Source organism: Chelonia mydas, chromosome 1, assembly GCF_015237465.2.
Source record: "Chelonia mydas isolate rCheMyd1 chromosome 1, rCheMyd1.pri.v2, whole genome shotgun sequence".
NCBI lineage: Eukaryota > Metazoa > Chordata > Testudines > Cheloniidae > Chelonia > Chelonia mydas.
The window spans coordinates 234,349,239-234,375,327 of record NC_057849.1 but is presented as its reverse complement, the minus strand read 5'-3'; the positions used below and the strand labels follow the sequence as shown (position 1 = coordinate 234,375,327).

Genomic DNA, 26,089 nt, shown 5'->3' with positions numbered 1-26,089 from the left:
AATGCCTTTGTTTGAAGATATTGTAATAAAGGACTGTTGATATACCAGAAAATGAGCTAAGATGGTTTTCAGGAGCACAGATGGCTAATTGGCTTCACTTGCTAGATTGTCATTTTAATTAAATTTTAATAGGAGGAATTTCAAAGCCATAATTGATGTCTTATGATAAATATGCTTCTTTACCAATGACCTGTTGCTAACCTTTATTTCCCCCCCAGTCTTGATAGAGAATGCTGTGGCAGAGCTGTCTACAGCCATCTCCCATCTCATCCATGTTTTCAGCAGCAGCTTCCACACAGATTTTCGGCCTGCAAAAATACTTAGAAGCCCTTCATGTGCAGATGTCGACCTAGATCCCCACTTTAGCTTCACTGTTTATGCAGCCCACAACATCCCAGCAGCCTGGCTGAAAAGGTAAGAGGTGCCAGTCGTTCTCTTTAGAAGGGCTTCTTTCCCTCATGTATATTACAGCTAGCTGCACTGCATGGCTGCTGCCTGTTTTGTGTTGCTGTTATGAAAACACAGATCAGATTCAGATCTAGTGTAAGCAGAGGCAGCTGTATTATTTTCCAGGAACCTGCACCCACTTACACTGAAGAGAGGTCCTTTTTGGAGCATTCTAGGTAGGGGAGCATAGGTGGAGGACTCAGGAGGCAACCTGAGACAAATGTGGGAAGACAGTGGCAGGGTGGGTAGCTGCCCTGGCAGGAGTGTGTTAGCGAGAGACCTGCCAAGAGAGAGGGTTGTGGATGAAGGGGGAGAGGGGTTTGCTACCTGCCCATGGAGAGGGGTGTGGTAGGGTGCATGTGGGCCCTGCATAATGAGTGGTGCATGGTTTGAGGCCATCTTGCTGAGTCAGTGGAGCTGCACCTGCTTACAGGAGGTCTGAATTTGACCTGAGCAATGGCACTCATGGTAGATGTATTTAAACCATGATTACCAGGCTACACCTATGCTGTGACAATTTTTGTTTACAGATGATGGTTAAAAACGTTTGTAGTTTTATTGGCCTGAGTGTATCTGGTACATTAAGCACCTCAGAGAAAAACAGAGGGAGACCACTTTAATAAAAAAAAAAACGAATAAAAATAATCTCTGCCACATTATTTATTTGTTCAATTAGTGTCTCTTCAAATGGCTGGTTTTCCTACTTTACTGTAAAGTGAACACTTTCCCCTCGCCACACCAAGGCAATCAAGAGAGGGTCAGATGACTGCAGTCTGGCAGCATTATTGTTACAGGGGGACATGCGGTTTTCTAGATTTTTATTAATGTTTTTCCCATGCACTCACTTTTCCTTGAATTGCAGATGACTAATTAAAACACAATGGGATCATTTGCATTAGAACATTAGCAAAGGAATGTTCTATACAGCATTTAGCTATAATTAGCAGTTTAATAAAAATTTCAGAAAATTTGCATTACTGAAGATAATAGATACAGAAGCATAATCACCGCTTTGGTTCTGCAGATGGTTGTACTGTTCCCAGTGTATTTTATTTTAAGGTTTTACCACTAAGAGGTGCAATAACACGTGGGCTAGAGGCCGCTGATCACTTGAGCACCATCTAAATATACAGACATATGAGAAAATGAGAATCATTTTTCTTTCTAAATCTCCCTCTCCGATCTTTCCAACATTCAGTAGCTAAAATAGTCTTCCTTTCCTACCACTGCAGCTCTGTAACCTACCTTTCTCTGGTGCCTTTACTGGCTCCCTGCCTCTTTTCACATTCAAATTTCTCATTCTTACTTCTAAGGCACTGCACAATTCTGGCCCTCACATCTAAGCTCTTGTTTCAGCCTGTTCACAATTTTGTACAATTATGCTCCTGCTGTTCTTCTCATCTTGTTGCTTCCTTTGTCTGCCTGTCCCATGTCTTCCCCTCTTCCAGCTGCTCCCTCCTGCCCCCCACTTCCTACTACACCCAGAACAACTTTCCCTGTTCTAGTAAGGAAGAAGCCTCATCTCTGTCCTTCTCCTTAAAACTCACTTCTGCTGCCTGGATTCCTGTAACTGGCTTTCCCCTCTGTGCCATGGATTCCTCATTGCTATCCTTACTTTCTTCTTAAAATAGATAGATACAGAACCTTACAAGTTATAGAACAATATAATAATACAAATTATATCTGTGTTTTCCATGTTGTCTACCTAATTTAAACCCTGATCCTGCAAAGACTTTAGCATGTGCTAAACTTCATGCACTGTAAGCGATGCTATTGACTTAAATTAAACTATTCACAACATTTAAAGTTAGGAATACATCTTTCCAAGAAGGAGGCCTTAGAGCTTAAGTTCTTTGGGATAGGGACTGCATTTATAAAGCATTCTTACAGTGTTCTATTGCAATTTAAATAATAAAATTCAGGACTCTGTCTTGTCAGTGTTTATCTTTTGTTTCATAACTTTAATTTATTAATTGTAGGATAAAAGTATAAATGTCATTGTTGTCATATTGAAGACCAGATTCAATTCCTATTAGTTATAATTAAGTATTGCATCCTTTTTCTTCATTGAGTTCTCCCTGCTGATTCCTCATCTTTGTCCCCTCAGCTGAATAGAAACATATATAATATAATAAATAATATTCTTGGAAAAAATCAACACGGACTCGTTTATAAAGAAGGCAAAAATAGGAACCTCGAGTTGCCAAACCCCTTCAGATTTGCTGTTCAAATTGACTCCCTAGCTCTACACTATGCCTATAGTTCTTGTTCAGAATCTCGGAAGGAGACAATGTTTTGCAAGAAGGGGGAACCCTTTCAAGAAGAGCAGATATTCTAATATTTCACCATTTGGAGCTGATATTGCATATGATTTCAATGATGTAGAATCTGAAACCAAACCACAGCCCTGAAATTGTTTTGAACCCAAAACTTCAACCGTAATCTAAACCGAACCAGGTGAGTGTCCAACACTGTCACTGACCAGCATAATAATAAAACCACATACAGTAATAATTACACATCTCTGTAAGCATTATAGTCTCTTTACAGATGTGGAACCTGGGGCACAAAGGGGTTTACTGTTGCCCAATGTTACACAATGGAAACCTAATCTGATGCACCTTAAAGTCACTGGCAAAACTCCCATTGATTACAGTGGTAACAGGTCAGGCTTAGTCAGTAACATAGCGGGAACAGAAACCAACACTCCTCTACTCTAACAATCAAATAATAATATGCTTTTATTAAAACACTAGCATAAGTCTGAGTATTTCACTTCTATCTATAAGGATGAGCTTTTCAGCATTCTGACTAGCTAACTCCAAATTTAATCTATAAGGTATGTTTAATTGTAATTAATCTTTTACGTTTTTTTCTTTGTAGCTACAAGCTCTTCTCCTTTTCCTGTTCTTTAACCTATGCTGGGAAGAAAATATGTCAAGAGAAGAACTGCAAAAATATGCCAGTTAAAAAGTCTTTTTTTTCCCTGGCAAACTGGAATGAGAAGTAAGTTTTAATCTTCATTTGAAGGATGCTAGTCTGCCTCATTTTACAGAAACAATATTAGATTCTAAAAAATGGAGGGGGAAAAGGTGTCTTCTAGAGATGGTATCGGCTCATTTCACAGGTAGTAATAATGTTCTAAATACGCCAGCATGGTAATATAAAGCTAAGTGCAATGGATAAAAGTTGATACCTGGACATACGCTCTAATCTGTCATTATCCTGCGTTTAGGGCACCAGTTGTGGGCCAAAAGGACACTTTGTGCATGGATGTTCCTTTTTATGCAAATAGAATCCCCACAGATTGTAGTGATCAGTAAGTGAAGGGGTGGGGAGCAAGGAGTGGACAAGCCAGGAGAAGGAGGGAGATGGATCAGGCTGGGAGCCTGGCTTCTGGGGACACACGTTATCCTTCTGGGACTGAGCACAAACTGAAGGGAAATGTAAATGCAGCCCCAGGCTGTATTCGTGGTCGTCAGTAATCCCTCTGTATCGAAGGTGCTTGAAAGAGATTCTTTTTATTCAGTGAGTCAGTTTCCAACTGCCTCTGCCTATGAGAGCATGGGTCTTTGCCTTGCTCCTCCCCCAGACTTCCTGCCTAGAAAGCTAAACCACTTAAAGATACAGTTCCCAATACTACAAATGTCACTTTCCAGCACAGGGACGTCCATGCTGGGGAACCACCTTTAAAGGGGCAGGTGGGGTGGGAAGAGCTTTGGAACAAAAGTCAGCTGGGAGACCTTGGTAACACAGATTCAAGGGACCTGCACTGCAAGGGAGCAGGGAGTGAGCTTGAGTCTTACGCAGAAACATAAGGCCTCTGCAGTGATGGCCCTTCCCCACCCCCCGCCCAGAGGATCCATGGGGTTTGCAAGCTGGACCCTGAGTTTCTTCAGTGGGTGGGAAGAAACACCCGTCTCTGCAATGGAAGAAAGAAGGAAATTCAGGGAGTTTCCTGGTTGCTGTATAAGTGTGTTCGCACAGGGACACATTCTGGCCCAAGTTTTCGCTAGCGTCTGCCTTCTGATAATCACGTGCAGATCTCATTGAAGCTGACGGACAGCTTTTAACTTCTTGACCTGAAAAATTAAACATGACTTTGTCATTAAATCATTTTTTTAAATCATTCCCTCCTGTTCAGCCTTTTCTCTTTATTATTACACCTCTCTGTGTACAATGATAGCCATTAAAAAGTCAACAGTTACCTTACTGTGGTATGTGAGAGAATGTGGTTTGATAGGGTTAAGTCCAAGTTTCCGCCTCCCCTTGTGTGGGTGCTCAGGTGAAAGTAATGATGCTGGGCACTACAGACTAATCAGGCTCCCCAACAGAAAAGCATAAACCCTGTAGAAGTAGTTGTTTTGGAAGGCAGAAGGGGAAGTTATTTGGAGCAACACAGATTCCACTCGCCATTACTATAGGGCTGAGAGTAGGTTTTTTCTTCATATTTCTCACAATGTCAGGCCCTCTTGTTTTGTTGCTCTAATTATCCTATCAGATAACAAAATCTTTAGTAGGAGTGTGGGCAGCCTGACTGGTTTACATTCTGCATTTTATATCAGCTAAACCTTTTCAGCAGTTTACATCCTGTTATTACTTATTCAAAAAGATGACTAAGACACTACCATATAGCAAATGTTAACAAATGTTGACTCTTCAGTGGTGACCACTGAAGTTATACATTTAAGTAAAGTTTGGTTTGACAAATGCAATCATCTGACATGGGGTAATGTAATTACAATTGTGTTGTGTGATTTTTTTTCTCTTGCTTGATTTTTGATATTGAGTATTTTATTGTCATTCAGGGCTAAAGGAGAGAACTACAGTGCTCACTGTTTGAATCTTTACAAATGCTGGTTAACATAGGCAATTGTTCTCTTTACGGTGTACAATTCTTTTTCTGTATTTATTTTCAATTGTTATCACCATTTGTGTACCGTTTTCTTTTAAAGATCATTGCTTATCTGGAATACAAAGCAAACAATCTGCTGATGTGAGTTTAAGTCTAAGGATCAGATACATCTGAAAGGAAGAAAAGAATAAAATAGAGTTGTTCTTTTATTAAAAGAAAGTTGATTCTGATTTGCATTGTGGCCTGCCAGAGATTTCTGATAAGCAGCAGTTCATCTTCAGTCAGTTCAAAAAAGTAAGGAGGAAAGTGTTGCTAGGGAAGTATCAGGTGAATATGTCTCTTGTGGATATTCTTGGCTGCCTAAGAAGTGGTCACCTTTCTAATATGCATCCCAGGAAATCTGTATTTATAGGAGAAGATTTTTTTTCAGGAGTTGGAGACCCATCTGATTTAGTAAGAAACTCCTCAGCAAAAAAACAAACAAAAAAGTCTGACTTCTGATTCTACCTGAACACAGAAGTTAGGAAATCATATAATTAAAGAGTCATGGGTTCTGTTACCAGCTCTGCAGCTGAAGTGCAATATTAAGGGGTTACAATTCCACTCACTGAGGTCCTTTTTTTTAAAAAAAAGAAAAAGATATTTCTGTATACATGTGTGGTGGTTTGAGAACTGTGTTAAAATTGTGAGCTATCGCTTGAAATTCCCTGCGGGTTCCCTGGTCCTGCTTGCAGAATAGGGAGTTCTGTAGGGAAGTACGTAATCTGTGTCTTTCAGGGTACACAGCAATAGACTGACTCTGAGGGTATGTCTACACAGCAAAAAAAAAAAAAAAAAAAACCCATGGCTGGCCAGGCCAGCTGGCTCAGGCTCACAGGGCTCAGACTGCGGAGCTGTATCATTGCTGTTTGGACGTCTGGACTCGAGCTGGAGCCCAAGCTCTAAGACCCTGCAAGGTGGGAGGGTCCAGAGTTTAGTCTCCAGCCTGAGCTTGGAAGTCTATACGGCAGTTAGACAGCTCCGCAACCCAAGCCCTGCAAGCCTGAGTCAGCTGGCCTGGGCCAGCTGTGAGTTTGTCGTTGATGTGTAGACATATGCTTAGGGCACGTCTACACTGGCAAAGTTACAGCGCCGCTCAGAAAGCGCTGAAGGGAAACCGCTGTTGTGTGTTCACACTGTCAGCTGCCTGCGCAATAGAGTTTTCACACTTGTGGCACTTGCAGCGGTATTCGGAGCGGTGCACTCTGGGCAGCTATCCCACAGAGCACCTCTTTCTCTTCTGCCGCTAAGACTTGTGGGAAGGCGGAGGCGGTCGCATGGCATCCGGGTCCTGTCCCAATGATCCATGATGCATTGCTTCAGATCCCAGAAATCCCTGTGCTTCTGTCTGCGTTTGGTGCCATCTTTCAATGGTTTGTGTATTGGGCGCCCTGCCTCTTCGGGTTGCAGGAATGGATCCCGAACTGCTGACCAGTATACTGCTCGCTCTGACCAACACATCACGAGTGGCAGTGGAGTTATTCCTTAAACTACAAAGGCAAAAGGAGTGTGACATTGATCTCGCCACGCGTAGTAGTTATGACATGAGATTGCTTGTGGCATTCACGGAGGTGCTGACCACAGTGGAACACCGTTTTTGGGCTCGGGAAATAAGCACTGAGTGGTGGAATCACATAGTGATGCAAGTCTGGGATGATGAGCAGTGGCTGCAGAACTTTCGGATGAGGAAAGCCACATTCATGGGACTGTGTGATAAGCTCACTCTAGCCCTGTGGTGTAAGGACGTGAGAATGAGAGCTGCCCTGCCATTGGAGAAGCTCATGGCAATTGCACTGTGGAAGCTGGCTACTCCAGACTGCTTCCGATTGGTCACTAACCAGTTCAGAGTGGGAAAGTCAACTGTTGGACTCGTGTTGATGGAAGTGTGCAGGACCATTAATTGCATCCTGCTCCCAAAGACCATGACTCTGAGCAACATGCATGACATTGTAAATGGCTTTGCTCAAATGGGTTTCCCTAACCGTGGAGGGGAGATAGATGGCATGCATATTCCAATTCTGGCACCAGCCCACCTAGCTACCAAGTAGATTAATCTCAAGCGATATTTCTCAATGGTTCTCTGGCACTTGTGGATCACCATGGCCGTTTCACAGACATTAGCACAGGCTGGTCTGAAAAGGTGCATGATGCATGCATCTTTCGGAACACTGGCCTGTTCAAGAAGCTGCAAGCAGGGTCTTTCTTCCCGGTCCAGAAGATCACCATAGGGGAAGTCAAAATGCCCATTGTGATCCTCGGAGACCCCACCTACCCCTTAATGCTGTGGATTATGAAGCCATACACGGGGCAACTTGACAGCAGCAAGGAGTTGTTCAACAACAGGCTGAGACAGTGCAGAATGACTGTTGAGTGTGCTTTTGGCTGTTTAAAAGCTCGCTGGTGATGCCTCTATGGGAAGCTGGCCCTGGCCGATGACAATATTCTTATGCTTATAGCTGCGTGCTGTATGCTCCATAATATTTGTGAAGAGAAGGGTGAAAGATTCACTCAGGGCTGGTATATATGAACTCTAGGCAGAATAAATTAAGCCATACAATATCCTTATGAAGTATTATTTGTTTTACAGACAAGTCACCAAATGGTGACATGTCTTATCAAAGACCACAGAAGAAGTCTGTGGCAGAGTCAATATTACAGTGAAGTTCTCCTAGCTCTTGGCCTTGTGCTATTGCTTTAGAAGTGTCTCTCCACTCAGTCGAAGATGAAGAGAAATTGTTCTATAGAATAGCTTATGAAGTTATATAGAATAGCTCATGAAAGAGGTAGTGAACCATTCATTTTTTGTTGGGATATATTTCTTTTGCCGTCTTCTATGTAGAGCTAATTTCACTCTCTTATTTATGCACTGGTTTTTAATTGGTCCTTTCTTTTTAAAAGGAGACATGAGTGACGACAGGGCCATTAGGAAGAGATGCTAAAGGGTCACCTGGATTTATGTCCAGCAACAGCTCAATCAGCTGATGGAGGAATTTTGTGCTGGCAGCTAATTGGATATAGCTGAGACAAGTGAGGCTCATTATTTTAGATTAGAAAGGATTGAGTTATCAATATGGGCAAGAGAGAAATGGAGGGGAAGATTTTGCTGAGTAGAAGCCCAGAAAAGGAGTTCCTAAGGAAGATATAGATATATATATATGGTTTGTATTTTGGCATACCCTAACCATAGGGAGGGGAGGTAGCTCAAGACTTTGTCAAGTGTCTAATATTTTGGCTAAACCAGAAACCCTAACAGAGATTTTTTGTGTTTGAAACTAAGCTTCTTGTGAATTCTCACTTTCTTTGCTTCTCACTTGCTCTTTCCCACCTTTTGTCTGGAATGTCTGTTCAGATTTTAGTTTTGTTGGGGCAAAACCTAATATAATAGAGCTCCAGTTTTCATTATGGTCTTTGGGTGCTACTGTTGTATACATTTTAATTATCCTGTGCACTGAATGAGACAGGGATCCTGTTTTTAAAAAATAGTTTGTGATCATGTGATTAGAGAGGTTTCAGAGTAGCAGCCATGTTAGTCTGTATTCGCAAAAAGAAAAGGAGTACTTGTGGCACCTCAGAGACAAACAAATTTATTTGAGCATAAGCTTTCGTGAGCTACAGCTCACTTCATCGGATGCATTCAGTGGAAAATACAGTGGGGAGATTTATATACATAGAGAACATGAAACAATGGGTGTTACCATACACATTGTAAGGAGACTGATCACTTAAGGTGAGCTATTACCAGCAGGAGGGCGGGGGGAAAAAACCTTTTGTAGTGATAATCAAGGTGGGCCATTTCCAGCAGTTAACAGGAACATCTGAGGAACAGTGGGGGGTGGGGTGGGGGGAATAAACATGGGGAAATAGTTTTACTTTGTGTAATGACACATCCGCTCCCAGTCTCTATTCAAGCCTAAGTTAATTGTATCCAGTTTGCAAATGAATTCCAATTCAGCAGTCTCTCGTTGGAGTCTGTTTTTGAAGTCTTTTTGTTGTAATATTGCGACTTTTAGGTCTGTAATTGAGTGTCCGGGAAGGTTGAAGTGATCTCCAACTGGTTTTTGAATGTTGCAATTCTTGACATCTGATTTGTGTCCATTTATTCTTTTACATAGAGACTGTCCAGTTTGACCAATGTACATGGCAGAGGAGCATTGCTGGCACATGATGGCATATATCACATGGGTAGATGTGCAGGTGAACGAGCCTCTGATAGTGTGGCTGATGTAATTAGGCCCTATGATGGTGTCCCCTGAATAGATATGTGGACACAGTTGGCAACGGGCTTTGTTGCAAGGATAGGTTCCTGGGTTAGTGGTTCTGTTGTGTGGTTGCTGGTGAGTATTTGCTTCAGGTTGGGGGGCTGTCTGTAAGCAAGGACTGGCCTGTCTCCCAAGATTTGTGAGAGTGATGGGTCATCCTTCAGGATAGGTTGTAGATCCTTGATGATGCGTTGGAGAGGTTTTAGTTGGGGGCTGAAGGTGATGGCTAGTGGCGTTCTGTTATTTTCTTTGTTAGGCCTGTCCTGTAGTAGGTGACTTCTGGGTACTCTTCTGGCTCTGTCAATCTGTTTCTTCACTTCAGCAGGTGGGTAATGTAGTTGTAAGAATGCTTGATAGAGATCTTGTAGGTGTTTGTCTCTGTCTGAGGGGTTGGAGCAAATGCTGTTGTATCATAGAGCTTGGCTGTAGACAATGGATCGCCATAATGAATGTACACAGGCAAACTTCATTCTGGCATTTCTATTTTTTGACTGATTGCCTTAACAACCTTAATAATGTTTGCAGTGTTGTTGTGGCAGTGTGGGTAAGGAAATATATTTTACTCAACCACATAGAGCTATTTTTTGGATCTTCAGTGTAAGCTTGAAAGCATCTCTCTTTCACCAACAGGAGTTGGTTTAGTAAAAGATTGTATCACCCACCTTCAACCTTAATAATGTTCTTTTAATTTAGCTTTTTTTGTTTAACTTCCTAGGTTTTTAAAAAAACAACCTAAATAAAAATAATTTCATCATGTTGATACTCACATGAATTATAAGCAGCACTGGACCTTAATGGCATTTGATAGCTATAGTAGGTTGTCATCCTTTATATGGATTAGCATTATACGGCGATGAGACATACTTTGCCACTGGGTTTCACAGATATTTGCTGACACCAGAGGAACGGTGAGGCTCTGAAATCTTGATTTCCATTCCAGGCTCTGGAGGAGTGCGTCCTCTAGTGGGCACAGACTCTTCTGCTTGTTTTCCCCTTCTGTCCCATCTCCTCCAACGTGTCCCTGTCAGTCCTGTCTCCTTGCCCTAGCCTACTTGCCCAGGCAGTCCTAATCACCCTTTGCACTGCAGCTCCTTGTCAGATCTGTCTCTTTTCCTTCCCTGCCCCAATTCTTCCACCATGATCACCACCGCTAATCTTAGTCTTCGTCCATCCAGTCCTAATTTCCTCCCCTTCCCACAGCTCCTTATTTGATCTCATTGTTCCCACCAGCTCCCACTTCCATTTCTCTCACTGGCTCTCCGTCTTCTCACTGAGCCTGTAGTCCTAGTATCCTTGTCCAACCGTTCCCAGATCCCCTTTATCACCCATTCACATTTTCTCTCCCTGCATCTGGTCCCAGTCCATCAGATTCCTTGTCCCAATCTGCTCTTTTCCCTGCCCCTGATCTCCATTTGACTCAGACAGTTTCTTTCTCCATGTTGCCCGAGTGCCACCCAGATGATCACTGAGAGCACAGATGAAACACAGTGAGAGCAGCTATTACAGAGAGTGTCATTCTGGGCCTATGTAGCCCTGGACTGGGCTTAGACCATGATTCTGCAACTTGATGATGTGAATGGAACCTATTGAAGTCAGGATCTAAGGTCTTGGATTGTAAATTCTTCATATGGCCTTGTGATCTGCTTGCACAGTTTATCTGTTTTATGGTGGTTTATGTATGTGAGCAACAAGATGCAATCTACTCCTACACAGTGTGAATTGAACGTAATGTCAAATGTCACATTTCCTCCTAGGTCTAAAATAAGGCTTTGCATTTGGCCTATACCTTCTAAAGTTTGAGCTATCACCTCAAAGAGTCAGAGTTGAACTCCTTTCAAATTACTAGCAGTTGAAGGTTGCAGCATGTCATGGTTACAGGGCAAGCTGTGACTTGAGCCCTTTTACAGTCCCTCTCAAGTGCACCTCTCAGGTAGCAGGCTTTGTTTTCTTCATCTCTCTCAAGGGTAGAGCCCTGCAGTTCAAACACTCTTAGACTGGATCTCTGGATTTCAGAACTGCCCCCACCCCCCCTGCCTCTTTCCCAACCGTGTTAACACAACGGGCCCAACTGCATTTGGCATCTGCAAGAAACTTTTCTCCAGGAGGCTGTGACAAACAGCTGACTGAAGTGATTCAAAACAGCTTTTTCAAAACAAATGTATTGTTTATTCACCCAAATGTACATTGCAATCAGAGAGTAGGGTTAAAACAACAGAAGTCCTACATTTCCCTGGCAGCTTGGGCAAGCCTCACTTACATGGACCCATCCCATAGGGCCTGTGTCTCAGTTCCTCTGAGTGTCCCCTCAAGCAGTGGCTGATGACTGAATTCCCTCTCCCTCTCGAGAGGAAGTTTTTAACTGTTCAGTGTCCCAGTGATCTTAGACTCTGAACCTTGGCAAACCAGCTGTATAATTTGCATGGAGTCTGGAAATAGCATCTTCCTAATTAATAACCCACCCATTGTTCTCTTAACACCCTGGAAGTTGTTTATGCAGAGGTGATTTATCTCTGTTGTTTTGTTTCCTATTTGCTGCTGTTAATAGTCCCTTTTTATTTAATCCACATCACAGACAGAATAATATCAAGCAGGTAAACTGAGGTACACAGAATATTTATAAGTAATACAGTTATCTCCCATAGTCTGTACACACCCTATATCACTCGAAATTTTCCCGATAGGCAATAAGGTCTTGGATTTGATCTATGGCCTCAGTCTCATGATGATCTGGCCATTCTAAAAGTGTTCTTTTAATATAGCTCTTTTTTAAATGCCTACTTTTAGTAGTGCTATGTATTTTGCCATGACAAAGTCCAAGTGAAGCCTCCAGCAAAAGCGAAGTAGAGAATCTGTGTCGTGTATTATGAAGGATATATTTTCCACTTGGTTACAAGACTAATGAGGCTTCCTGGCATTGGCGAAGATGTTTGCCCGTTTATGAGTAATCTTTTATCTCCTGTATAATAAAGTGGAGGGCTTTTTTCCCCCCTTGCATCAGATCTTTTAAGATGTTTAAGGTTGAGTACCCATGTTTTAGGGTCCCTTTGTTCAGGATGAATGGAATCGATGGGCTGTAAATGAAAAGACAGGAAATAACTGATTTGGAGATGTGTGAAACAGACTGCTTTCCCAATCACTTTTTGAAATTCACTAAGCTTTGGAAGAAAGAACAAAAAATAGTACACCCGTCATTGTCTAAAACCTGTAAATAGGGACATTTGGGGAGGCAGGGGAATGCATCTTAATTTCTTTGGCGTGAGACTGCTCTTTAAACTGAATGAGTGGAATATAGATGTTATGCTTTATTAAAAAGAGGGGTCGGGGGAGGGTCAGTTGTTCAAGGATGCCTTCAGTCAAGTTATGCCAGATTTATAACAATCTACCTGACAGTGGAATTTTACCCTAGTTGTAAATTCCGCATAACCCCTCCACCTTACTCCTGCTAGTTTTAATCTTAATATTTTCCAGATTGTTAAATTATTTCAGTGGTGCTTCCTAGATTTGTTTGCAGAATGACAATACACATGTTTGAGAACACCTACAACTACATCATTTCATTAAACCATCTAGAATGCTGAAAATTTTCGCACTGTTTAATTTAGATTTATATCCTAAGTTTTTATTGTTGAAGCTGGTTCAGATCTTCATTTTCTAAAATGCTTGTATTACCTCTGCAAAATAGTTCTTTCAGCCCTGGATTCTGAACATTGATTTTGTTTGCGTAGAAAATGAAATTAATCTCAATATCTGTTTGCCAAATCTGGCTTTGCACGAAATGTTCTCAGTGAAAATAAGACGTGCTTTTGAATATGAACTTTTACTTCAGGAAAAATAAAGTAATACTTTGTAGGTCTCTGAACGAATGACTCAGATGTTTTTACACAGGTGTGAAAAAGTCTCAATTATTAGGATTTGTGCAAATTAAAATTGTAGACCAGTTTATAAAACTTATGTAACTAATTTAATCGACTTGTTAATGGGCAATACAAATCTGAAATGGACACTAGTTTCTACAAGTTTACTTGCTTAAAAAATTGACATACATTAGATTTAAAACCGCATCAGCCTTTAAACTGTGTTTGAAAAAAATATTACACATTGATTATACATGCATAAATTAGAGAATGGCATCCTATCTTGACAAATTCTAAGATAGATACAGGTTTCAGAGTAGCAGCTGTGTTAGTCTGTATCCGCAAAAAGAAAAGGCGTACGTGTGGCACCTTAGAGACTAACAGATTTATTTGAGCATAAGCTTTCGTGAGCTACAGCTCACTTCATTGGAATGCATCCAATGAAGTGAGCTGTAGCTCACGAAAGCTTATGCTCAAATAAATTCGTTAGTCTCTAAGGTGCCACACATACTCCTTTTCTTTTTGAAGATAGATATACACTCACTCACTCACTCACTCCCCCATTGACTTCAACAGGATTTGTGCATATATGCCTGAGGGGAGAATTTAGCCCATTACCTCTAGTTTATAATCCATTTTTCATTCAGTGTTTATTCTAATGTACTTTCTTATTAAAGGGATGGCCTTTGCTTGCAACAACCAAGCTAGTCCTGCCCTTCTCTTCTCTAGTGTTTGATCATTTGGATGGACAAGATTTTATATGCCTTTTCTCATGTATTGTGACCTCAGGTTAACTGTTGGCAATGCTTATAGTAGATCTGTCAGTTGCATTTTCCCTCAAGGAATTGCTACCTTGCAGTTTATTGCTTAGTAAGGTGTGTGGTGGGATACAGTAAAACTTGAAAAGCAGTAACTGCAAATAACAATGTTAAAGTATGTTAGATTTCTTAAAATTGTGATTTTCTTTCAGAATCAACTTTCCTCTACAAATAAAATCTCTTCCTAATGAAACAATATTGACAATAAAACTATTTGGAGTAAACTGTGTATCTAAAAATACAGAAATACTGGCTTGGACGTGTTCCCCCTTGTATCAAAAACAGTAAGTACGTTTTTGTATGATAGGGTTTTTTTTAAATAGTGTTCTTTAATTAAGTGCTATACTCTGCATGAAAGGGAGGCCTGGAAGGAATATACAAACAAATGAACACAAATTTGAGCAGCTAAACAGAACTTTATTGCAATAAGGTATGAAACAGTCATTTTCAATAATTGTTCCTCGTTTCCATACAGAGCTCTTTCAAGTCCTGATTTTCCTGAACCCCTTTGGATTGGGCTTCTCTGACTGTCCACCAGGTTACCCTAGAAAATTCCCCAGTCATGTTGAAGGGCCTTGTTGCCTTCCCATACCCTCACTAAACTACCCTCTCGTTCAGACTATTTTCTTTCTGGGTCTGCTTTCCTGTTTCCTTGCCCCCGACGCTTTCCACACACTCACTTCTCATACTTCCCAGAATGGTGCTGCTAGTTGGGACTACCCTGAACAGTTTCTCTGTTCCCTCCCCATAGTTTAGAAACTTCCCTCATATTTTAACTTTCCCTTTTTCCCCAACACTCAGTTTAATATTATTTTAGAGCTGCTTGTAGGTTATGAATACCTCTGTAACTCTACAGAAATAAAGACCTAGGGTGAAATATTCAAAAGTGACTAAGTTGCATTTTATCTTTGACTTGGGCTAAGGCCGGATTTTTAACGATATTTATACTCATAGACTTTAAGGCCAGAAGGGACCATCATGATCATCTAGTCCAGGGGTTTTCAAACTAGGGGTCTTGACCCCTCAGGGAATCACGAGGCTATTACATGGGGGGGTTGAGAGCTGTCAGCCTCCACCCCAAACACCGCTTTGCCTCCAGCATTTATAATGCTGTTAAATATATAAAAATGTGTTTTTAATTTATAAGGGGGGTTGAACTCAGAGGCTTAGAATGTGAAAGGGGTCACCAGTAAAAAAAATTTGAGAACCACTGATCTAGTCTGACCTCCTGCACTTTGCAGGCCATAGAATCTCACCCACCCACTCCTATAATAGACCCCTAATCTCTAGTTGAGTTACTGAAGTCCTCAAACCATGGGAGCAGTATTGTAAACCCCCCTCTCACACACAATAACCTTGTGACTCCCCCACAGCTCCTTTTTGGGTCAGAACCCCTACAATTACAACACCGTGAAATTTCAAATTTAAATAGCTGAAATCAGAAAATTTACTATTTTTAAAATCCTATGACCGTGAAAATGACTGAAATGGACCATGAATTTGGTCAGGCCCCACCAGTATACATAAGTAAGAAAATACAAGAATACTTCCCATTACAGCTTTTTCAGTATTTTATAGATCCTAGCTCAAATGACCCATCAAAGGAGAAATTAAAGCTCGGTGTAAGAGGTGGAATACTTTAGAATCTGTGTGTTCTACGTTCACCGATCTGTTAGCTATGTCATTCAGAATTAAGAGAAACTACTAGAATAGAGAAGCATAGGTGCTTTCCCTCCTCTAGCCAACCACAGCTCCACAAAATTGGTTACTTACCATGATTTGAATTGATAGACCAATTTAAAAACAAAAGCACCCCTGAAATTCAGTCACAAAAGTGAAACTAGAAAATAGCTAAACACTCAGTCAGTCTGCTTTACTATTCCATTAGAGCCATAGCTGAATATTTTGTAGTTGGAACAAAATACAGTCTCTGAAAGGTCAAATACCTACAAAGTAACAGAAATAAGATTTTGGGGAATTCTGCCACTTTGACACAGATGATTCTGACAAAGGAATCTGATTGGCTAATCGGAAGGGTTCCAGTCCAGGAAATTAAGGGACAATAACTGCAGTGTGTGGAGCTCCTTCTTCTTACTATTTTTCCCCATTCAAAACATCAATCATTTAATCTTTAATTTTTGTTCACAAATTTTATGCAGAAAATTTTAACAGTCCTGTAATACAGAAATGGTAAGCAAGAATAGTGATAAACTATGGGCTAAATTCTACTCTCATCTTCACCGATGTGACTCTACAGTGACGCTAATGATTTCAGTGGAGTAATTTTTGACTCACAGTGGTGTAAATGAGAACTTAGACAGAAACACACACTAGTGATGCATTGTCCCAGGTTACTGGGAGTGTCTCATATGAATGCAATGAGACTAGATATTAAAGAATTCTAATGTACGTTTCATGGTATTGCTACAGTGCAGAATTAAGATTGTCTGGGTGCCCTGACCGTGCATTTCTATACCTTAACATGTTTGGATTTCTTTTTATGTTTAATGTCAACTATGAATTTCTTGGATTTATAATAGATGGTTTGGGGATAATTGCAATATTTCTGTCACATATTTTATCTTTAACCATTGATATGTCCTTTCAACCTAACTCCATTTTAACATAGTTTTCATCTGGAAATATAAATAATAAAACTGCTAATCATGGCCCCTGACTTTTCTAACCAATAACCCTAATATTCATGCTGCTTGCCCTTATATGCCAACTGGTCGTGTATAGAATGTAATTACCAAAAGGGGCCTGCAGGTGGAGTTTAGCAGGAGCACTTGTTAAACTCGAGAAGCTGTTCAGTAAGTATTGTGTTTGCAGTGACAGTGCCAAGTCTCTTCCTTGCACGTCAGGAAAATCTGTTTGTCTCTTGGGCTAAATAGTTTAGAGTTCCAAACCTAATTAAGACATCAGAAATCCATCATTTTGGGCAATTTCGGAGAGGTAATGTCTCCCACAGTGCTCATTGCTCTGAGTTCACCGCTTCTAACAACACAGCTTATTTTGAAGTTGTATTTCCAAATCAGAGAGAGCAGGCAACATAATTTTCTTTTGCTGGTCTCAGCAAGCGAAGTCCCCCAGGTGACTTCAGGGCACAAGGTTGAACTTGTAACTTAATGTAGCTTGAGCTGTCCTTAAACCTCTGTCTTGTCACGTAATGAGCCTGGGACTTTACTTTAGGTCCTGTTATAAACAAGAGTAGGAAATCTGTGTAGTCGAAGGTGTTCTCACTTGTCATTGGTCTGTGGAAATAAATAAATAGTATTAGATATATAGCACAGTTTGTTCACATTCCATCCATATTTTATTGTTAAAGGAACTTTGTCATACAGATAGTGAGACAATAGAGAGACCATGTTAGTGAAGTTGTTGGCCCTTTTCTTTTCAGAATCATCCCATCACGCTATAGCACCTGCTCTTCCTGCCAGTTGCATCATTCTTCTGTGCATAAAGAAATGCCCAGTTATTGCCATCCTGTCTCCAGACTTGGTTCTAGAGACCTGCAATCCATGTTACTGCACCATAATTCTGTGGGGGCTCCAGTGGAAACTGGGCTTTAAATGATGTATAGTTTCTGTATTCTTGTGGAGCCCTCTTCCCCTGGTTACAGGGTGTCTCATATGACTTTAGGCTTGTCCTTCTTTAAAGAGTTTGACTTAGTGATGTAAACACGCTGATTCAGTGCAACCAGATAAAGTAATACAGTAATTTGTGTCATTCATTTGTGTGTGTGTGTGTGTGTGTACACACGAATGAATGAATGACACAAATTACCGTAATACTTTATTTGGTTGCACTGAATCAATGTGTTTATATCACTGAGTTTATATATAGTGTGCATGTGTATCATAAGTACTACATATTTATCCAACCACATATACTGGTTCCTTTTTTTCCAATTCTACACTATTCAAGCAGCCTTGCTGTTCTATGTATTTTAATCACTATCTCCTGATCAAACATAAATATCTCCTCCTCTGCTTTCTCTCTACTTTATGCTTCTGTTATTCTGCTTTGTGTTCATCCTACCTTGCTGACCAGTTCTTTAGCTTCTCATTTGGTACCATATCATCCTTTCTCACCTCCCATTCTTCTCCCCAACACACACACACCCACATCTGGCAAAATTCACTATTTGCTCTACAGATAGGTCAGGACCAGAAAGTTCCGATTTAGATTCCAATCTTAGCTCCACAGGCCCATCTCCGTTCTTTCCTTGATCCACTCTTCTCCTTCCATACTCTCTCTGGGTGATTTTGATTGACTCCCATGGTTTTAACTACCACTTATAAGCAGGTGATTCCTAGATATTTAACCTTGAACTCTGCCTTCTTTCCAGTCTCACATCTTCCACTGTGTCTGAGAAATCTTCTTCTGGATGCCCCCTGCTATCTCATAATCAGCCATTCCAAATCAAAACTACTATGTTTCTTCTCTGTGGGCCGGTCATGTTTTGTAATTTCCCCTTCTTTTATCCCTTCGCTGGCTTCCTGGCTTCTTACTCCATCAAATTCAAGCTCCTTGTCCCTTCCTTCAGCACCAGGTATAAACTTGCCCTCCTTATTCTGTTCTTACTTCCTCCTATTCGCTTTCATGTTGTTCTCAGTTTTCTCCTTACTGCTCTATCTTATTTCCTCTGCTGCCCCCGGCATTTAAAACAGTCCTCTAGCTCTCATTCGTCAGGCTCCTGCATGCTCATTCTTCAAAAAATCTCCTTAAAAAAACATTTTTTTTAATCAAATCTTTCCTACCTTGTTGCCCCATCCTCATTTGCTCTGACAGTTGCCCCATTCTTGCTTTATCTCTCTCAGAGGTTTCCAGGTCAGGAACCACAGCTCTATGGATTTTTTTTAAAGTACCACATACATTTGTAGTGCAATATAAATGATTAGTAATAATAAAAGGGGGTGAGGGTAGTTTAGCCTCCATGTCCATTCAACCCTTGGCTGCTCAGCTGAGACTGCTAAGAATAGTACCAATTAACGCTGATTATGGTGAGTTGTTGTGATCTGAACACCTGCCCTCTAGGAAACAGCTGAAGAGCAGCAACTCATTTCATAAAGTTCACCCAAATAAACATCAGCTGAAACACTTTTCAGTCACTATTGATCTGGTTCAAATTCAAACCTAAAGGTGAACGGCTTCATATTTCATGACTAGTTTCCCCCAATATCTTGTTCACATCAGTATTCTTTGTTCCCCATACAACTACAGCTGCAAAACAAACTTTTGAAAATCACTTGTCTTTGATCCTCCTGAATTTTGCTCTCTCAGTGAAATAGTGTTTGCACTAACAACACCAATATCTTCAGAAGTAAAAAACAAACTGTACTTTTACTCTGAATGGTGGCTGCAAAGATGATATTGCAGGGTTCCCATGTTTCTTGTCTCAATGACTCTAAAGCAATTTAGTTCAGTTTGCAATTCAGCATATTCCTTTTTTGTCAGTGCTGCAAACTCATGCTGGGAGTTTTTTGTCAGTGCTGCAAACTCATGCTGCAAACCCACCTGTGTTCTTATATCCTCACCACTGCTAAAGATTCTGTGTTCTGAACTCATTTATCCATTTTGTTGATGCTCTAGTAGGCAGAAAGGAATTTAGTTCATTCTCCCACAGCTGTATTGATTGTGCAGCGCTACACAGTAGAAAAAATTTGCCTGTCACTAAAAATAATTATTTAGGAATAGAAAAAATGTTAAATATGCCCTTTTATACATAATTTTGATTTCTGATCTTAACCCGACCAGCCATCAAGATGTGAGTAAATTAAAAGGCAAAACAGATACACTGTATCTTAATCCAAGTGAGTGGATTCATTATGATTAGGACTTGCACCTATGTCTTTCCAAATGTATTCAAGCACTGTTGAATGAATTATATTGACCTGCAGTTTTCTTATATGAAGACAGTGTGCATGCATGTTTCTGATCAGACTTTTGTTTGTGAATGTAGTGCTCAGACAAGTGCTAGAGGCTATACTCTTCTCTTTATCCACTGAACAGATAGTGCAAGCTTCCCCACTTGATTTCCTTCCTCTTAGAGCAGGGGTCTCAGACATGCAGCCTGCGGCCCTCCAAGCAGCCCACCCCCGGCCTACCTCCGGGGTTGAAATGGGGGCAGGGAAGGGGTGGAAAGAGGCGGGGCAGGGGCAGGGCCTCATGGAAGAGGTGGAGTGGGGGCGGGGCCAGGAGCAGCAAGGGGTGGTGTTAGTGATGCAGCCCTCTGGCCAAGGCACTAGTCCTTATGTGGCCCTCGTGGTCATTTGAGTTTGAGATCCCTGTCCTAGAGGGACCATTTCTATGGGTGCTTCAGTCTCGTGCCCCTTCAGTCCTCCAAATTGATACTACTAAATCATGATGGTCTAGTCTAGCCTCCTGTGGAACATGTGTCATAAAACTTCCCCAAAGTAATTCCTAGAGAGCATACCATGTTTAAAAATTGTCAGTGATGGAGAATCCACCATGACCGTTGGTAAATTGTTCCGGTGATTAATTACTCTCACTATTAAAAATGTGTGCCTTTTTTCCAGTCTGAATTTATCTAGTTTGAACGTCCAGCTGTTGAATTGTGTTACACTCCTTTCTGATAGATTGGAGAGCCCGTTATTAAATATTTGTTACTCATGTAGATACTTTTTTCCTGAGCCATTGGTTTCAATGTTTCTGATATAATTTCAATCAAGCCTGTCTGGTTTATCTCCGGTACTAATGCAGTATTTTATCTACGTATATTGATATTTGCAGAAAGTTCAATCATGGAACCGTGCTGCTTAGCATGGCATTGTACAGTGAGCCTCCAACAACGATGATAGCGCCGGGCATTTGTGACACTAGCCTGCCAGCACTAGTAACACTGCAGGTAAGGACTGCTTTTTGAGAAAGCAAAGCAAGGACATTTTATCGAACAACTTGCAGTAAATGATTGATTACATGGTTCTTCCTGATCCCACAGTTTAGAAATCACAAGAGACCTCTGCTTGTATGCTATCAGCCTTTTTAATTGTGGGGGAGTAAAATTCTACATAACAGCAATTATACACCATACTCACTAAATCAGATGCAGGCTGTGGGTTTAAGGCACTGAGTAGATTACTTTTTCTTCTATGACACAAATTGCTGACCTGATACCTGACTCTCAGCTGCGTTTTTATCCCACTTGTATCCCATGTACCACTGAATTATCTGCCATTATACACATTGCAGGCAGCTAACAATTATCTGAGTCTGCAGAAAGGTCTGTGGGGAAGGAGCTACAAAGTGCATCTGTATTTATATCACTCTTAATCCATGACCAAATGCCAGGCTGCCATTGATGTCACTGTGAGCTCTGCGTGTAGACCAAGGGCAGTATCTGGCCTCCAAATATTGAAAAGACATTTTGTCTGTCCCCAGTGTTGTCCTGTTCCCAGATTGAACTGGTCATTTTAAAGGCACAGCCAATTGCTTTTCATATTCAAAAACCAAATGATCGTTATTAGCAAATGAAGCACAAAGGCAAGCAATACCAATAAATGAGGCTGGGCTAAAAATGCCCTATTTTTTAGCAAGTTTCTAGTTGGAATAATACAGTCAAAGAGGGCTCCTTAAAATAGCTTTCTCTGTATTAATAATAAAAGGAAGGTGAGGCAGTAGAGGGCTGCTAATTTAAAATCTGTCTTTCAGCTCTAAGAAACAGCAGAGAAGAATCTCCCACTCCTGTCCCCTCCCTTCCCATACTCAGTTATGCCTGTAAATATGACAGTCGGAGACACTGTGAAAATACAGGAAAAGCTGCCTTAAAAAAAACAGCTCTTTTGATGTGACTGCTGTGTGCTATAATTCCTAGGAGTACTGTATTCTGGGAACCAGTTTGTTGGTCGTGATTTTTGGTTAATAGTTTGTGAGAGTGAGTATGCACATATATATTGGTTAGAGAGACTGCTTTTCTGGTCCTGCTGTGAATGTCTCTTAATACATTATAATGTAAATGCTATGATACGCAAATTGAACTGGGTTAAAAAACTGAATTTTCATCTAATCTGCCACTCAAACCTAAAACACGTTTGAGCTTTGAAAAAGTTTGGTTAGCAGCTTTCCCCCCCATTTTATTACATTACTTAATGAAACTTTGCACTTCCCAGATCGAGCTGGAAGTGAAAATGATGAAAACTCATGAGGGGCTGTTCTTGTGCCTTTAACAGGCCAGTCAGAAACAAGGAATTACCAAAATCAGCCTGCTTTACTGAATTTTCCAGCCTACTCTTGCAAAACCAAGAACTTAGATCCATAACAAAACTTGGGGATGCTGTTGATTCAAATTGAAAAGAACCTCAAAAAAACCCCATTTTTGAGTTTTTTCCCATAATTTGATGAAGCTAAAAATGGGCCTGTGTGCCAACCCCTGTCTCCTTACCTCAGTATGAAGACCTGCCAACTTTGGGGAAATTAATATCCAGATCTGAACTTTTAAGCTTGGTCCCTGTCTCTTACAATCCAAATCAATATGCAGACTCTGAACCCCTCCTTCCCCACACTGTTCTGGAGAAGTTCTGATCTGGATTGAAACTTTGAAGCTCAGGCCCATCTCTAGTTAAAAACAGGGAGGGAGAAGCCTTTAACCTGGAGTCCCATGCAGACCTAATGAGGCTGAGATACAATGGGTAAAATCCTGGCCCCATTAAATTTAGAGGCAAAACTCTTCTTGACTTCAATGGGGCCAGGATCGTCACCTAATAGTTCTGAGTAAAATTCATTCATACAATAAACACTCCTTTTGCAATTATCCTGTCTCCCTTTCCCCCTTTTTTTTCACATTTTCTCTACATATTTAGGATGCCATTCACTAACAATCATACTCAGATATGAGAACCCTTTTATACAAATTTCTACACAAGACATCATCTTTTTTTTTTTTTTTAGATTGACTTTCCGGAAACTAATTTGGAGTTTATTAAACCTGAGCCTGAAGAAAAAAGAGATGACCTTGAAGAGCCAGCTAAAGAGTGCTTGAAGCATATAGCAAAACTTTCACAGAAACATTCTCTCTTGCTGTAAGTGCACCCAAGTCTTCCTGCTTACATCTGGCATGCTGTGCATAACGCCATCAATCACCCTTAAATGTGTTCAATTCTTGAAAAGCTAAATTTCCCACCTGATTTCATTCATTTGATGAAGTAATACTTCTAGACGAGAGGAAAAGGTGGCAATGAAGCTAAAACAAGTCCCAGAAGGTGACAATGCCTTTCTGTAGCTTAGAACACTTTGTCTCTATTCTGTTATCTTTTCTCGCTTCCTTGGCACTAGAAGCAAACTCCTGATTTGAAGCACAAATATTTGTCTCGAGCTATATAATTTCCAATAATAATAGTATTAGCAATTTTAAAAATTGTGCTGGATTAAAAACCAACACCAGTAAATAATAATGATAAACCCATACTATTAGGCCATCGTACTCACCAAGTGGCCTACAAGCATTAGAAAGGCAATCTGTATCTTGTTGCTCAGTAAACAAGGAAACAATTATGCAGAATTTAGCTTTCACAGCAGGCATATAAAGAATAAGTAAAACAAAACATGTTGTATCATCTACTCAGGCAGATTAGTAACCCTAGACATATCTAGGTTATATTATCAAGTAGCATTATGTACTGTCTAAAATAACAATTATAGTGAGAACCACAGTGGGGTTAGTGGTATCAATGTTTGCTGGCTGGCATTATACAAGTCACTAACGCTTGTTCATTAATCCTTCACCACAGGCTAAAGATGTCATAGTAATGTAATAAATAAATATAAAGTCTCATTTTAAACTTCCCAGTGATGTTCTGTTATACACATGTAAAGGAGTTTTTCTTTCCTAATTTTATTTTTGGGGAGAAAAGATATTTATCGAGTTATAAATTTCTGTTGGCTACAATGAACTGGTCGTATGTTTAATGTTACCATCTCTTCTCATTTCTAAAGAGGCAGGATGTGATTTAAATTTCTTTGCTTTCAACCACTGAGGGCTGTTAAGCAGGACTGGGGCTGGTCAGTACTTGGATTAGAGTCTTTTAAGGAAAACATAGTAGCTGCAAGGAGTGGCATTCATGGTTCAGTAGGCAATCATTACTTCCAAGTTAGTACAGAATCAAAACTGCTTCAGTATGGTGCTCAGGGTTGTCAACTTCTGGAGGGGACATTCTTTTGATAAGATTTGTAAGTGAGATCGTGAACCCTCATGACGAGACACAGAATCAGAAGGTTTCAGAGGGGTAGCCATGTTAGTCTGTATCAGCAGAAAGAATGAGGAGGACTTGTGGCACCTTAGAGACTAACAAATTTATTTGAGCATAAGCTAAAGTCCACTTCATCAGATGCATATAGTGGAAAATACAGTAGGAAGATAGATAGATAGATATACAGAGAACATGAAAAAATGGGGGTTGCCATACTAGCTCTAACAAGACCAATTGATTAAGGTGGGCTATTATCAGCAGGAGAAAAAAAAACTTTTGTAGTGATAATCAGGATGGCCCATTTCAAACAGTTGACAAGAAGGTGTAAGTTACAGTAGGGGGGAGATTATCATGGGGAAATAGTTTTTAGTTAGTGTAAAAAGAACAGGAGTACTTGTGGCACCTTAGAGACTATCAAATTTATTAGAGCATAAGCTTCCGTGGGCTACAGCAACATGCATCCGGTGAAGTGGGCTGTAGCCCACGAAAGCTTATGCTCTGGTAAAGTTGTTAGTCTTAGTAAGGTGCCACAAGTACTCCTGTTCTTTTTGCAGATACAGACTGACACAGCTGCTACTCTAAACCTTTAGTTAGTGCAATGACTCATCCACTCCTAGTCTTTGTTCAAGCCTAATTTAATGGTGTCCAGTTTGCAGATTAATTCCAGTTCTGCTGTTTCTCGTTGGAGTCTGTTTTTGAAGTTTTTTTGTTGTAATATTGCGACTTTTAGGTCTGTAATTGAGTGTCCGGGAAGGTTGAAGTGATCTCCAACTGGTTTTTGAATGTTGCAATTCTTGATGTCTGATTTGTGTCCATTTGTTTTTTTGCATAGAGACTGTCCAGTTTGGCCAATGTACATGGCAGAGGGGCATTGCTGGCACATGATGGCATATATCATATTGGTGGATGTGCAGGTGAACGAGCCTCTGATAGTGTGGCTGATGTGATTAGGTCCTATAATGGTGTCCCTTGAATAGATATGTGGACACAGTTGGCAATGGGCTTTGTTGCAAGGATAGCTTCCTGGGTTAGTGTTTTTGTTGTGTGGTTCCTGGTGAGTATTTGCTTCAGATTGGTGGGCTGTCTGTAAGCGAGAACTGGCCTGTCTCCCAAGATCTGTGAGAGTGAGGGATCGTCCTTCAGGATAGGTTGTAGATCCTTGATGAGGAATCAGAAGGGTCATTTTAAATGGTCCATTTTTCCCTCTCTTTCTCTTTCACGCACACACACATCTTATAGCTTCATTTGTATTTTTTTTAAAACCTGTACTCCTTTTTTTTTTTTTAAGTTTTAAAAGCTTTAACTGTTTTTTTCTCTTTTGGTTCCATTAATAAAAGTTCAAAGTCGTTGTTTTTTTACTGTGGTTGTTGCAATCAGAGTAAGCCAGACTACACTTAACTGCTTAATGTTATAATAATGAAGAAGGGTTTGTTAACATCTTATCTCTTGTTGGGCCCAAGAAATCTCCTTATCAGCACAACAATCCTCGGATGCTATATATGTGCAAAGTATTATTGTCACCTAGACTGAACATCTTTTCAGACATAAACTTTTACTATGACAGATAAACCTAAAACCTTTACCCTGATCAAATCTTTAAAGACAGCCG

General features: G+C 40.5%; 1 protein-coding gene across 1 annotated transcript in view; it reads left to right on the top strand.

The window, feature by feature from the left end:
- Positions 1–26,089, top strand: part of PIK3C2G (phosphatidylinositol-4-phosphate 3-kinase catalytic subunit type 2 gamma) — a 275,645-nt gene that overhangs the window by 58,849 nt on the left and 190,707 nt on the right. Inside the window, exons 10-14 of the mRNA XM_037916093.2 lie at positions 219–414; positions 3,331–3,453; positions 14,425–14,556; positions 21,029–21,143; positions 23,183–23,313. Coding sequence (XP_037772021.1) covers positions 219–414; positions 3,331–3,453; positions 14,425–14,556; positions 21,029–21,143; positions 23,183–23,313 — 697 coding nt within the window. The remainder of the gene's footprint in view (positions 1–218; positions 415–3,330; positions 3,454–14,424; positions 14,557–21,028; positions 21,144–23,182; positions 23,314–26,089) is intronic.